At 40.8% G+C, this 14,776-nt stretch overlaps 1 protein-coding gene across 2 annotated transcripts; it reads right to left on the bottom strand.

Moving 5' to 3' along the window:
* Window positions 1-1,679: 1,679 nt before the first annotated feature.
* Window positions 1,680-13,695, bottom strand: slc25a44b (solute carrier family 25 member 44b). 2 transcript variants are annotated; one of them, XM_060911786.1, is made up of 4 exons: window positions 13,560-13,695; window positions 10,990-11,664; window positions 8,701-8,828; window positions 1,680-3,346 (listed from the first exon to the last, which is right to left on the bottom strand). In XM_060911786.1, exons 2-4 carry the CDS (start codon window positions 11,618-11,620, stop codon window positions 3,155-3,157), a joined length of 951 nt encoding a protein of 316 aa, XP_060767769.1. In that variant the 5' UTR covers window positions 11,621-11,664; window positions 13,560-13,695; the 3' UTR covers window positions 1,680-3,154. The 2 variants fall into 2 exon arrangements, with proteins under 2 accessions (XP_060767769.1, XP_060767770.1); XM_060911787.1 differs by lacking the exon at window positions 1,680-3,346 and having other exon boundaries at window positions 8,731-8,823.
* Between the last annotated feature and the right edge of the window lie 1,081 nt (window positions 13,696-14,776).

The raw sequence follows: 14,776 nt of genomic DNA on the forward strand, positions 1-14,776 counted from the left end.
ATGAGAATGAGGTTTTAATCATGTGCTGCATCAGCATAATTCCACACCATTACTGCTGTACTGAGCATGCACTGAGGAGTCAGGATTGGATGCAATTCCAAAGTGCAGTCTATGTGCCATCTACTGGATATTTAGAGAAGTGCAATAACAAACCAAAAACGTAAAATCTTTGATATGCTCTTGGAAAGGAACACTGACTTGACTAAACACAGAATCTACATTTTTCAGAGGTCATGTTGTGGCTAAGTACACTTGTATATTATCTTTACTCCATATCCATTTCCAAAAGCTTCGGGATGCTGTACATAATACAAAGACAACATATCAAATGTTGAAACCAAGGAATTTTATTTATTTTAAAATAAACACATGTTCATTTTAATTTGACACCTGCCAAACATTTCAAAAAAGTTTGGACAGGGGCAACAAAAGACTGGAAAAGTTGTGTAATTACGGGGGGGGAAAAAAAAAAAACTCGTGGAACACCTCACAAATAATTTGATCAATTGGGAACAGGTCAGTAACATGATTGGGAAAAAAGAGCATCCCAGAGAGGCAGAGTCTCTCAGAAGTAAAGATAGGGAGGGGTTCAGTGCTCTGTGAAAGACTGCGTGGGCAAACAGTGCAACAATTTAAGAATAACATTCCTCAACGTAAAACTGCAAAGAATTTGGGAATCACATCATCTATGATACATAACATCATTAAAAGATTCAGAGAATCTGGAGAAATCTCTGTATGCAAGAGACAAGGTTGAAAACTGACACTGGATGCCTGTGATCTTCAGGCCCTCGAGAGACACTGCATTAAAAGCAGACACGTGTCTGTAGTGGAAATCACTGTATGGGCTTAGGAACACTTCAGAAAACCATCGTCTATGAAAACAGCTCACGACTGCATCCACCAGATATAAACAATATCCAGAAACACGGTCACCTTCTCTGGGCCCGAGCTCTTTTACAATGGACTGAGAAAGTGGAAAACCGTCCCGAGGTCTGACAAATCGAAATTTGAAATTCTTTATGGAAATCATAGACACCACATCCTCCAGGCTAAAGAGGAGAGGGACCATCCAGCTTATCACCAGTGCACAGTTCAAAAGCCAGCATGTGTGATGGTATGGAGAGCATTACTGCAAGACATGGGTAGCTTGCACATCTGGGAAGGCATCATTAATGCTGAATGATATTTCGATACAGGTTTTGGAGCAACATCTTGCCCTTCAGATAACATCTTTCAGGGAAGGCCTTGCTTATTTCAACAAAACAATGCCTAACCACAAGAGTACAAGAGTCAGGGTGTTAAACTGGCCTGCCTGCAGTCCAGACCTGTCTCCCATTTAAAACATTTGGTGCATTATGAAACGCACAATACTACAAAGGCGAGCCTGAACTGTTGAGCAACTGAAATCCTGTATCAGGCAAGAATGGGACAACATTTCTCTTTCAAAACTTAAACAATTGGCCTCGTCAGTTCCCAAATGTTTACAGTGTGTTGTTAAAAGTAGAGGTGATGCAACACAGTGGTAAACATGCCCCTGCCCAAACTTATTTAATTTTTACTGGCATCAAATTCAAGATGAGCATATTTTTCAAACGATAAAATTTCTCAGTTTCAACATTTGGTGTGTTGGCTTTGTATTATTTTCAGTGAAATACAGGCTTTCCAGGATTTGCAACTCATTGCATTCTGTTTTTATTTATATTTTACACAGCATCTCAACGTTTTTTTTTGAAACTGGGTTGTACACTAATTATATGGTTGGTCCCATCACCAAAGCTCTTAACCCCCAGTTCCTCAGCTATGCTTCATTTGAAATCCATCTGGACAAAAGCTTCTGCAAATGACTACTACCAAATATAAATGTGATTCAAAATAAGGCCCACTTTACACGGGGATGGTCTGAAACAAAAACGCAAAAGTCCGTTTTCGTTCTCACTTTTTTCCGCGTCTACACGACCGTTTTCAAGGAGGAAATCTGCGTCTATACGGTGATGCATAAATGTGTGGAATTCAATTGGATGTGCGTGCCAGGCGGTGCTGTGAAAGACCTCCGCTATGTCTGCACGCATGCGCAACGTCTTCCGTCTTGTCTGATCTGCACATCTGCGCCGCGAAAACTTTGACTACTCTGGCTGTGGTAAGTAAGAAAGTAAGTAAAAAAGTAAGAGCATACTATACTCTGTTCATTAACGGTATATGTGCAGATTCGGTATAGATGTTCGAAGGACTCCTGGACGTTTATTAAAGCTGCCAGAGCAGCTTGAAGGTCCGTTGGATCGATGTAATCAGACATGCTCTTACTTTTTTACTTACTTTCTTACTTCCCGGGCTGGCATGTACAGTATATGACATATGTATGACGTAAACGCGTACCCGATGTGAGCAGATCCGAGCAGAGTTTCGCGTATTGGGTAGTTTAGACGGATACGCAACGGGGGCTGTTTTTAACTTATCCACTCTGGAAGGCGTTTTCAATTTTTTCCGTTTTTCAGCCTCGGAAACGCCGTCCCCGTGTAGACGAAAGGCACTTCCGATAAAATATTTAGTCGTTTTTACCCGACAGCGTCCTCGTGTAAACGGGCCCTAAGTGACATGGACAGGAACATTGACAGGTTATATATTTACAGTGCAATCACACTTTGCACATTTCTTCACAAATCCTGTGCAAGCAGTATGCCTTTTCTTTTTAAAAAAGTTAGTTACTCTTCACGTGATTAAAAATAAGAATTTTAAAGAAAATGTCAGAGGGAGCATTATCCAGTGCAGTACTTAACACAGTGGCAAAGGACAAGCAGCAGGTACCACTTACAGCAACCATGAAATAAACTTTACCCCACTGAAATCTAAAACATCTCAAATGTCTAGTTTGTAACAAAAAATAAGTTAACACAATAAAATCTCCCTTCTACCCAATAAAATATTTTACAGTTTTAAGCAAGCAGAGTTCCTTGCAGATATAAGAATCATGTCCCACTTAAAACATACTCAATGCCACTAATGACAATTTAAATAATCCCTTAACCATCAATTATAAAATTACATCAAATGACATATTCAAAAGCCATGACACGACATGTTTAGAGGACCAAATCTGAAATGAACGACGCGGACGGAGGAAGTCACTGATGACAGCTGAGACACGACAGCTCCGTTACCAGTGTCTGGAATCGACCAGCTCCGGCCGGAGGCTCAGTTTTTTCAGAGTTTCGTAGCCGACCACCATGACTATTGCTGTAGGAGTGGAGGATATGATGCGGGCAGAGAGACCCTTGGTCATCCCCCAGAATCCTTCTTCTCTGAGCAGCTCCTTGAAAGTCTCAATGACTGACGTCCTGCCTTCAACCTGTCAGTGCAGACACAGTGTATTCATTTAATTTAAAAAAAAAAAAAGAAAAAAAGAATAAATCACAAATTCAACAGCTAAGGTTTCATGCTCAAGAAAACCACTGGCCCTTAAAACAAGGTCCTTAACCCTCAGCTTTAGGATTGTACTGGATTCTGCATCATTTGCAAGTTATGTTTTATCTGCAAATTGAATAAATTCCTAAATGCCAAACTGGCCACACATCCCGCAACAGGACCTGTTTTTATAATATCATACTATCATCATCATGCTAGCTGGGGCCATAGTGGGAGGTGTTTTTAGGTAAATTAGGTCTGGATACAATAGTGGCATTCTTCTATACTGGAATAGCAGAATGACACAAAGAACTCAGGCTGCTAACATCCATTTAAAGCCAACGTCAGTCACCATTTCACTTAACCTACACACTGAAAATGACCAGGGCTTTAGTTTGAACATCACTGATGAAGCACGTATTAAAAAGATTATTGGTTCCTTAAAAAGTTCTAAAAGTAAAGATGCTTTTCATATGGATAGCATACTCCTTAAGAAACATCTGAACACTAACACTCCCAATCACACATTTAATCAATCTCTCAATAACACAAAGTCGCTTTCCTGATAGCTGGAAGCATGCAGTAATTACACCCATTTTCAAGTCTGGAGATTGCTATGAACCAAATAATTATAGGCCGATAAGTTAGGCTACGTTCACACTGCAGGCTGAAGTGACTCAAATCCGATCTTTTCGCCCATATGTGACCTGTATCCAATCTTTTATTGACAATATGAACGACACAGATCCGATTTTTTCAAATCCGACCCAGGCCGTTTGGATATGTGGTCCTAATTCCGATTCCTATCCGCTCTTTTCATATGCGACTTCAGTCTGAACTGCCAGGTCGCATTCATCCAACTTACACGTCATCAACAAGCCACAAACGTCACTATTCTGCGCTGAAGTAGGCGGCGGGTCTCTCAAAAAAAGTTACAACAACATGGCGCATAATCACGGGCGCAGATAGAGGGGGGGACTCGTCCCACCCAGATTTAAATTCACCTCGCTCGGTCCCCCCCCCACTTATAGGGAGGAAAAAACGTCTATGCTGTCTTTCTTTGCATAAGGCAAACCTCACGGAAAAATCAAAAGACTAATTACCATTCGGTTTATTGAGGTGCACGGCAGTGTATACATATAGTTGCAACAACTCACATAAAACAAAACAAAGACTGATATTCGGTTGGTTGAGCTGCGCCGACTGCACAGGTTGCGAGCTCGAGCTTGGTTGCTATGGTAACCCACAACAAGTTTGACAGGCATATCGGGGTTGGTTTGCTGGCAGCTGTGTCCCCCCCCAGTTTTTTGTCTCCCCCAGTTCAAAAAACGTATCTGCGCCCCTGCGCATGACATCAATGCGAGGGACGCTTCGGGCTGTGAAGGTTCTGAATCTTCTCAATGGAAGGACGCAGAGGTTAGGGAGCTGATTTCCATTTGGGGGGATACAGCTATTCAAGCTAGATTGGATGGGTCATACCGCAACCGGGCGGTTTTACTTCCGTAAACACTGGCCATGCTCACTGTGTGTGACGTCGTCGTATCCTGCAATGCGCATGCGGAACAATTTTAGGTCGCTTTTCGTTCATACTGAGGATCACATACAAGTCGCATATATTTGTTAATGTGAACGACCTCACAAAAAAATTGGATTTCACAAAAAAATCGGAATTGAGCATTAAGCCTTGCAGTGTGAACGTAGCGTTAGTAAACCAGTACTCTCAAAGGTTGCAGAGAAGGTAGTCATTGAGCAACTAACAACACACCTAAATACCTGCAACCCTGGTCTAAACAATATGCAATTTGGTTTCAGAGAGAACTACTCTACCGAAACAGCTGTTTTACATTTTACTGAAAAAAAATCAGAGCACAGCTCGAAAAAGGTGGAGTTGTTGGTGCTGTTTTCTTAGACTTACGTAAAGCCTTTGATACTGTTAATCATAATGTTCTCATTTCCAAGCTTTCTTATTTTAATTTTTCAACACAAACATTGACATGGCTTTCCTCATATGTTTCAAATAGGGTGCAGTGTGTCAGAGTCAAAGATACATTCTCTAGTTATGTAAGAAATACAATGGGCGTGCCCCAAGGATCTGTGTTGGGACCTCTTCTTTTTAGTTTATACATCAATGACCTTCCACAACACTGTAAAGGAGTTGATGTACAACTGTATGCAGATGACACAGTCTTGTATGTACATGGCAAAAATGCTTTGGTAGCAGCGGAGAAATTAACCAATGCTATGCAAGGTGTGGCTGAGTGGCTTGAGCAGTCCTGTCTTACTCTGAACATCAGCAAGACAAAGGGCATGTTCTTCTGTAAAACTAAGGGGCAGACTCCAACTGCCAACATTAAAATTAGACATGAATCCATTGACATAGTTACCGAATTCAAATATCTTGGTGTTACACTGGACTCTAATCTCAACTTCAAAAAGCATATTAAAAAAAAAAAAAAGACAAAAACAATTAAATATAATTTGGCAAATTTTAGACATACAAGATCGTCGCTTCCTATGGATGTAGCCAAAACATTTATGCATGCTCTAATTTTTTCACACATTTCATATTGTATCACCTGTTGGGGGCAGGCCAATGAATCTACCATTAGACCGCTACAATCACTATATAAACAAGCTATAAAAATTCTTGATAAAAAAAAAAAAAAAAAAAAAAAAAAAACACTTCAGCACCACCATTGTAATATTCTCGAGAAACATCATTTATTAAGTTTTGAAAATTTTAGACTTTTTCAAGCTTGTGTCTAGTGTACAAGATCCTACATGGTCTGGCCCCAGCTTGTCTAGTGGAGTTTGTCTGTTATCGTCCTGCTAGTTCCATACAATCCTCCAGAATAGCCTCTGTCCATGACTGTAACATACCTTTTTATCGCACAACTTTTGGACAATCTTCTTTTTCTTTTAAAGCCACTACACAGTGGAATGCACTATCAAGGGATTTAAAGAGCTGTCTCTCCATCAGGAGCTTCAAATCACAACTGAAATGTTTCCTAAAAAACAGTCAAAACTGTAATCACTGATTCATGGTGCTGACAGAATGTGTTTATGTTGGATGCGGGTGTTTGCGCGTGTGTGCGCGCGCGCGAGAGAGAGAGTTTGGGGTGTAGGGGGTTTGGACACTCGTGAGTGATTTGTTTACTGTACGAGTGGAGTTTGCTATTTGGGTGAGGCAGGAGGTCTGGATATTTATTTTGTATGTTTTTATGTATTGTTGTTTTTATGTCTTGCCTGGGACTGCAGATGTAAATTAGCCTGAGGCTAACTCTGGTACGATGCATTAAATGGCAACATTTATGTTTTAATTGTACATGGTCCCTTATAAAATAAACTGAAACTGAACCCTCTGGGGTCTGAGGGTATTTTCTGGCACTCTAATGATTTTGGCATGATCTGATTTTGCTGTCAGTCAATTTCAACAAATCTAAGCAGTATTTTCAAAGTCCTAGGACTTGTTTTGTATTCAGCACAAGTTCAGCTACAATAATATCTATGTAGTATGTAGGGCATGATTGTACTTTTTAAAAAATAACATCAATGAAGATGTTGTAAAAAGCAGTTTTAGAACGGTGTTGGAATGTGTGAAAAAACATGACCTTACCCATTGTGATGAACCATTTTGATCACTTGAGGTGATTCTGTTCAGTCTTAGGAATGTATCAAGCACAAAAAACTTAAATCTGCTCCATTGATTTGGACAATTAACTGGCCATCAAAAAAAAAAATTATGCCCTATTGTTTTGGGATAAAGGGTTGGCAGTGGGAGGGGTATTCAAAGAGAAGGGTAAAAATTTCCATTCCATTCAATGAGAAGAGTGAAAACCCCTCCCACTGCCAACTCTAAATCCCATCAGGTCAAGTGATCAAAAATGGTTTGACACAATGGGTAATGTTTTTTTTCACACATTTCAACAACTGTTTTTTACAACAGCTTCATTTATCTGTTTTTTTTAAACTCTATTCAGTGTGTCTTGAAAATAACACATACTATTTTACTCAGTTCAGAGCCACAACCAACTCTGTTACACAGTTAGACTCTAATTTTGCTCCCACTCCAACTTTTACTCTCAAAACTCAGAGTACAGCAAAATTAACTATTTTTGAGGAAAATACTTTTAACTCCGGAAAAATTGCTCAGTCAGTTTTCCTGTGTATGCACTATAGCGCACACACATCAACCGATACGCTCATAATAAATAGAAGAAATATTTACACTTGAGTTGATCTTCAGCTGGATCAAGTTAAAAATAAATAAATAAATAAATAAATAAAAGGCACCGCTCATCATCAGTGTCTCAGTTCTCAAGACTGAAGTGACTTGCTGTCCCGAATCATGAATTGAATCGCTATCCTAAAATCATCCAAAGTGCATAAAATCCGCGTGCCATCTTGCAACAAGTTTTACCTCCAAACAGGTTGCCTAAACTATCTCATCTCTCATCTCATTATCTCTAGCCGCTTTATCCTGTTCTACAGGGTCGCAGGCAAGCTGAAGCCTATCCCAGCTGACTACGGGCGAAAGGCGGGGTACACCCTGGACAAGTCGCCAGGTCATCACAGGGCTGACACATAGACACAGACAACCATTCACACTCACACCTACGGTCAATTTAGTGTCACCAGTTAACCTAACCTGCATGTCTTTGGACTGTGGGGGAACCCGGAGCACCCAGAGGAAACCCACGCGGACACGGGGAGAACACGCAAACTCCACACAGAAAGGCCCTCGCCGGCCACGGGGCTCGAACCCAGGACCTTCTTGCTGTGAGGTGACAGCGCTAACCACTACACCACCGTGCCGCCCCCGCCTAAACTATGTGACAGATTTTATCCTGTTTCCGGTAGGCGTTCCCACCGCGAAAGAGAAACCAGTCGAAACCGAAAGCGTGAAAGCGATTATCATGCCGCTACCATGTGAATATTCTTTTATGAATGCGTGAGTGTGAGCTCAGCACTCCGACTCCGGTGTGACTGAGTAAGGTGACAAGTTTTGCCTTTCACCTAATTTAGGTAATTAAAAAAAATATATATACTGTATATATTACTTGGCAGTGGGCACATAGGAAAAAGTATAAAGTCTCTGTTAATATGTTAATCATGCTTGTATAATTAAAAACTCATATTTATCTAAATGCATGACCTACTCATTCTAAACCTGCTGAGCTTTGCCAGTGAAGCTCTCGACCCCAGAGGGTTAAAATCCTATACACTGGTAACCAGAGCCTATGCTGTGGGGGAGAAAGAAAAGAATCACTGTCCAAATACTTATGACAAGCGAATTACCTGCACCCTGGCTCGGACTACATCCATTGGATTAGTGACAGTGGAGGCAGTGGCAGCTGCTAGTGGTCCAGCCATGGCTTGCAGCACTAAATGTGGGCAGTCACTCGGCGCCATTTTAGAAAGCTGTTCTGTGGAGAAGCAGAAGCTACTTTATACTCAATGATAAACTGATATTCTGCATTTTCAGACTGAAACAGACAAAACACTAACAGGTGATGCTGTGAACGCTTCTTGTTAGGTCATCACCATTTTCTTTCAGCCAACAATATGCTTATACCGAGTGAGAAGACACTTAATACGGCATTAAAATTCACCACACACGCTCATGACAAGTATGGATGTGATCAGAAAATATGCCTAATACAGTCCAGACCAAGTTGTTCAGGCCACAATCATCAGTCTGTTGCAAATCCTCAGGGTCCGACAGGTACGTGCCTGATGAGTGTTTGAGGGCTGAAATCTCCTTGAGGGTTGTATCTCACTGGGCTGCGACAGCCTGTGACTAGTTGGAGACACAACAATTGTGATAAAATATGCGAATTAGCGACAATTTTCACTTGGAATCACACTGAATTGATATTTGCTTATTTTATTGCAATTGTTGCGTCTCCAACTAGTCGCAGGCTGTTGCAGCCCAGTGAGATACACTTCCTGTCTCACAGAAACTGACTTGAGAAGGGTTCATGATGGCTTTGCGACACCAGCGACGCATTTGCGGCTATTTTGAGAGAAATTTTGTCGCACAAATTTTTTGAACATGTTCCAAATTTCAGCGACAAAGGAGCGACACTTTGCGACTCATGCGAGGAAATTGAGAAGCCCCGCGAATGTTTCAAGACACTTTTGAAACTCTCTCACGAATGATGTTCGCAATTTGTCGCAAGCTGTCGCAGCCCAGTGAGATACTGGCTTAAGGATTACTACTTTCATGTACACAAATATAAAGGAGCAGGTTCTATTTATGAAATAACTAACTACTGGCCCTCATGATTAAAAAAACTGAAGGATGGGTTAGTAGTGCGTGACAAATCTTGGGTACATTTCTTTAATCCGTCTTCATGAGTACAAAGTTAACTGGTGTGCAATGCCCTTAAAGCTAGACGGCCTTTCGATTTAATAAAGCTGGTGAAATTTAGTTCCCTCTGAAATTTGGTCATTGTGACATGTTTATTTCTGTAATATCTCAAAAAGAAAGGTCATTCTGTGGCTGGGAAGTTATTTAATTTGAGGGGATTCCTGAGCAAATAATGTGCATGAAATTGCTCCCTTCACGCAGTCAAGCAGACAGAGGAAGTCCGTGTGCGCATGCGCAGGTTTACCTTCTTTTGGGTTTTATGGCAGCTGGCATCCACAGTGTTGCATTACTGCCATCTACAGGTTTACCTTTGACCGTGCACTGACAGTTCCATCATTCTGTCGCTAAACGAACAGCTGATCACACCGAGGTGCTCGCTGACCGCCGATATTTATTAGTTTGGTCCTGCGTTTCTTTTCCTTCGCAACAGAATGTATTTTCTTCTCACTTTCCATTACTGTAGTCGGTCTTTCACATTTCATTCTCACACTCACTTCCTCCATTTTTCTCTCCTGTTTCAAATTTGTATCCCACAATGCCTTGCCCGAACAGGGAAAGCCCACCACGTGATGCATGACGTAGTATCTTGAATTGGGTCATGGTGAAGCAGGAAAAAAATAGCGGAGAATTTAAGGCCACATGGCCCTAAATAATAATAATAATAATAATAATTGTTCTATTTAAAAAAAAAACTAATAAAATTGGAAGTCTGTGATTCGAATTCAGTGGCTTTCAGTCCACTAAACAAAAATAATTGAGTGTCAGGGAAAATTCTTTTTATGACCTACACTTAAAATCTGAAAAGCAGTCTACCTTTAATAGTTATGAATGAAATCACGAGCTTAAAAGATTACAGCCTCAGAACACAGATGTAGACTTAACTACATTACACATAAGTAACAGGATACAGTTCTTATCAAAGGAGTAAGAACAGCAGAGGGCACAGTGGTTATGAATCAAAGTCAATAAACGTTCAAGTTTTTGACATGTGGCACTTCACGTGCGTGTTAACCTGTGGATTTGCATACTGTGGTTGCAAATTAAATCATTTAAAGTCTAGTAATGGTTCAATTATACCCTACATTGATATGAGCAAAACACAATCTCATTTAACTGTGCTAACCCTTTTAAACATAATCACATCATCTTCGCTTGCTGTAAACTCATTCATTAATCAGTACTAACCAAACACTCAGAGCTGATCAACAACTTACCAGCATAAAAGTGGTAAAAAGGCCACCAGACTGCACTGTTTGGTATGTAAGTAAGAAGAGACGCCACATATCCTCTGTAAAACCCACGGAATCCGTCTGCTGCAAATATCTGAGCTATAATGTCTCTCGTCTGGCCGAAAGCGACTCTGTGCTTTGCTCCAGTTGTCGCTTTTGGTTTGACTTTAAAGCGTGTCAGATGCACCCCTTCACCCTGCATCATAAGCTGCTGAGAGATCACGTCGATGGGGACGGTGATGCTCTGTGCAACCAGCGACGCTGACCCTCCTGCCACCAGCGACTTTACAGTGTTGTCCTTGGAGTAACTGGAGACATACTTCCTCACCAGCTCGTACGTCGTGATGTACGCCTGCCCTGATATGAGCGTGAAGGTGTTCACCATGAAACCCCGGTAAAGTCCCCTAATGCCCTCGGCTCGCAGGATTTTCCGGAAGGCGTCGTACGTGCCGCTATAGAGAGACTTTCCCTTCTGAACCTGGAGCCTGGTGCGGATGAGCATGGCAGGGTAGACCGTAGCACGGATGCTCATGGTCATGAAGACACCGAAAGAGTAGAACTTGCGCTTGTCCAAGTCCTCCCATTCTATGATTTGGATGTTCCTCTTCTGCTGCATGGTTTCTGCCTGGAGTGCCTAGCAACGGCCTCAGGCCTGTCCACCTGAGGAAAAAAAAGGCATTTGGAGGCTTACTACATTTGCTTGTGACCCTTTGAGATGTTTGATGGGGGAGGGGGTGTGTTTCATGAAGATGCTGTTGAATTCTCAAATCTGATTGGTCTGAACATGTTGATTGATGATTTTATGTAACAGAGGTCTTGACAATAGCACAAGCTGTAATTCAAATACATCATCTTTCTACATTTCTATACTATTAACTCCTCAATCTAAGGCAAATAATAAACAGACTTTTAGAAAAGCGTGTTGTCATTTAACAAAGAAAAATGTGACCCAACATTACATGAAACTATAAACGGCTAAAATCATGACGTACCCTTCATGAGAAGATTAAAAAACTGCAATCGTTGGCAAGTTGCCATGATATAAAAAAGGAATAAAATGGGTCGCTTCAGTGCTGTTAGTGGAAAACGTTCAACTTTGGGATGGAAACAGCATCACACCATCAGTGTGTTTATTATTTTTGTATAAAAGTACACCCCGGTGTGTTTTAGTCCTCAGATCTGATCCAATAGTGATACAAAGTTACAACAAACAAACAAAAACAGTGGATCCTTAACATTCATCTGCCTGCTTTACAGTGCAAAGGTTATTTGTGAACATACACTACCGTTCAAAAGTTTGGGGTCACTTTGAAATGTCCTTATTTTTGAAAGAAAAGCACTGTTCTTTTCAATGAAGATCACTTTAAACTAATCAGAAATCCACTCTATACATTGCTAATGTGGTAAATGACTATTCTAGCTACAAATGTCTGGTTTTTGGTGCAATATCTCCATAGGTGTATAGAGGCCCATTTCCAGCAACTCTCACTCCAGTGTTCTAATGGTACAATGTGTTTGCTCATTGCCTCAGAAGGCTAATGGATGATTAGAAAACCCTTGTACAATCATGTTAGCACAGCTGAAAACAGTTGAGCTCTTTAGAGAAGCTATAAAACTGACCTTCCTTTGAGCAGATTGACTTTCTGGATGGAGCATCACATTTGTGGGGTTGATTAAATGCTCAAAATGGCCAGAAAAATGTCTTGACTATATTTTCTATTCATTTTACAACTTATGGTGGGAAATAAAAGTGTGACTTTTCATGGAAAACACAAAATTGTCTGGGTGACCCCAAACTTTTGAACGGTAGTGTATGTTTAATTTTAATTGAACACACACACCAATCCAAAACATCTGTTCATATTAGAACTATACTGACTTTAATTACTACAAACTACAATACTTTTATTAAATTTATTGACATTAGAAAAGCAGAAAAAGTCCATACTTGTGTCCATCGCATACTAGAACACTAAATAGTACATTTTAAAACATACAGTGGCAGTTCTAGTCTTTTTACTGTTGCATACTAAATAGTATGAAAGAATAATATGTACTTTCTTCTGTATACTATTGAGTACGATAAGCTAGCTGGCCAATTCCCCTCCAAGACTTTAAATCTATTTGAGGTTTTTAAAAACAATAGTAAATACTAAAGCTTCAGACAATTCTTCTTCTCGAAGCTAAACTTATCTGGCTAGCAATAAAGGAGCATTAGCATAGCACACTGCTAGCAAATCCTGAAGTAAAAGTCCCAAGCACACAGATAGCATGTGAGCTAAGCAATGACGCCAAGGAACTAGCATGAAGCTAGCATAAAACAAACAAAGTGTGTACGTGGTTTTTTTTCCCCGACACAAGCAGATATAATTAAAATAAAGCAGCTATGAGTAAGATGTGTTTCTAGCTAGCAGCTAAAATAATAATAGCGTGTATGTATCATGAGAGGGAAAGAGAAACTAGCTAACCGGCATGGCAGCTAAAAGCTGTGACCCTAAATTACTGGCTAGTTCCTTCAAAACGACACCATTGTACATGCACAAAAAACGTCTTACCTTGCAGCAAAATATGTTAACTAAACGCCATTACAGTGTTTGTGACTAACCGAGCCATTATACTTTGTATAATAATAGAAGAGCAGCGGCCAGCTACAGCCTCAACGGGTTTAAAAAAAAAAACCCCAAAGTTCACACTGCTGTGTCCTAAATGACTCCACCTTCAAAATAAGTGCACTATATAGTCTACTAAATTGTATGTGAAAAATAGGCAGTAATTTGGGACTCATCCTGAATATGATGCTAATGATAATTGACAATAAAACTGGCATATACTCAGCTAGAGACCCATATATGAGCTATTCCACCGAATCGGTGCCATTTCCGTCCCTAGAAAATTATACGTACACTACCGTTCAAAAGTTTGGGGTCACTTTGAAATGTCCTTATTTTTGAAAGAAAAGCACTGTTCTTTTCACTGAAGATCACTTTAAACTAATCAGAAATCCACTCTATACATTGCTAATGTGGTAAATGACTATTCTAGCTGCAAATGTCTGGTTTTTGGTGCAATATCTCCATAGGTGTATAGAGGCCCATTTCCAGCAACTCTCACTCCAGTGTTCTAATGGTACAATGTGTTTGCTCATTGCCTCAGAAGGCTCATGGATGATTAGAAAACCCTTGTACAATCATGTTAGCACAGCTGAAAACAGTTTCTCTCTTTAGAGAAGCTATAAAACTGACCTTCCTTTGAGCAGATTGAGTTTCTGGAACATCACATTTGTGGGGTCGATTAAATGCTCAAAATGGCCAGAAAAATCTCTCATTTCATTATCTGTAGCCGCTTTATCCTGTTCTACAGGGTCACAGGCAAGCTGGAGCCTATCCCAGCTGACTACGGGCGAAAGGCGGGGTACACCCTGGACAAGTTGCCAGGTCATCACAGGGCTGACACATAGACACAGACAACCATTCATACTCGCATTCACACCTACGGTCAATTTAGAGTCACCAGTTAAACTAACCTGCATGTCTATGGACTGTGGGGGAAACCGGAGCACCCGGAGGAAACCCACACGGACACGGGGAGAACATGCAAAGTCCACACAGAAAGGCCCTCGCCGGCCCCGGGGCTCGAACCCAGGACCTTCTTGCTGTGAGGTGACAGCGTTAACCACTACGCCACCGTGCCGCCCTGGCCAGAAAAATGTCTTGACTATATTTTCTATTCATTTTACAACTTATGGTGGTAAATAAAAGTGACTTTTCATGGA

Source organism: Neoarius graeffei, chromosome 27 (genome assembly GCF_027579695.1).
Source record: "Neoarius graeffei isolate fNeoGra1 chromosome 27, fNeoGra1.pri, whole genome shotgun sequence".
Classification (NCBI taxonomy): Eukaryota; Metazoa; Chordata; class Actinopteri; order Siluriformes; family Ariidae; genus Neoarius; species Neoarius graeffei.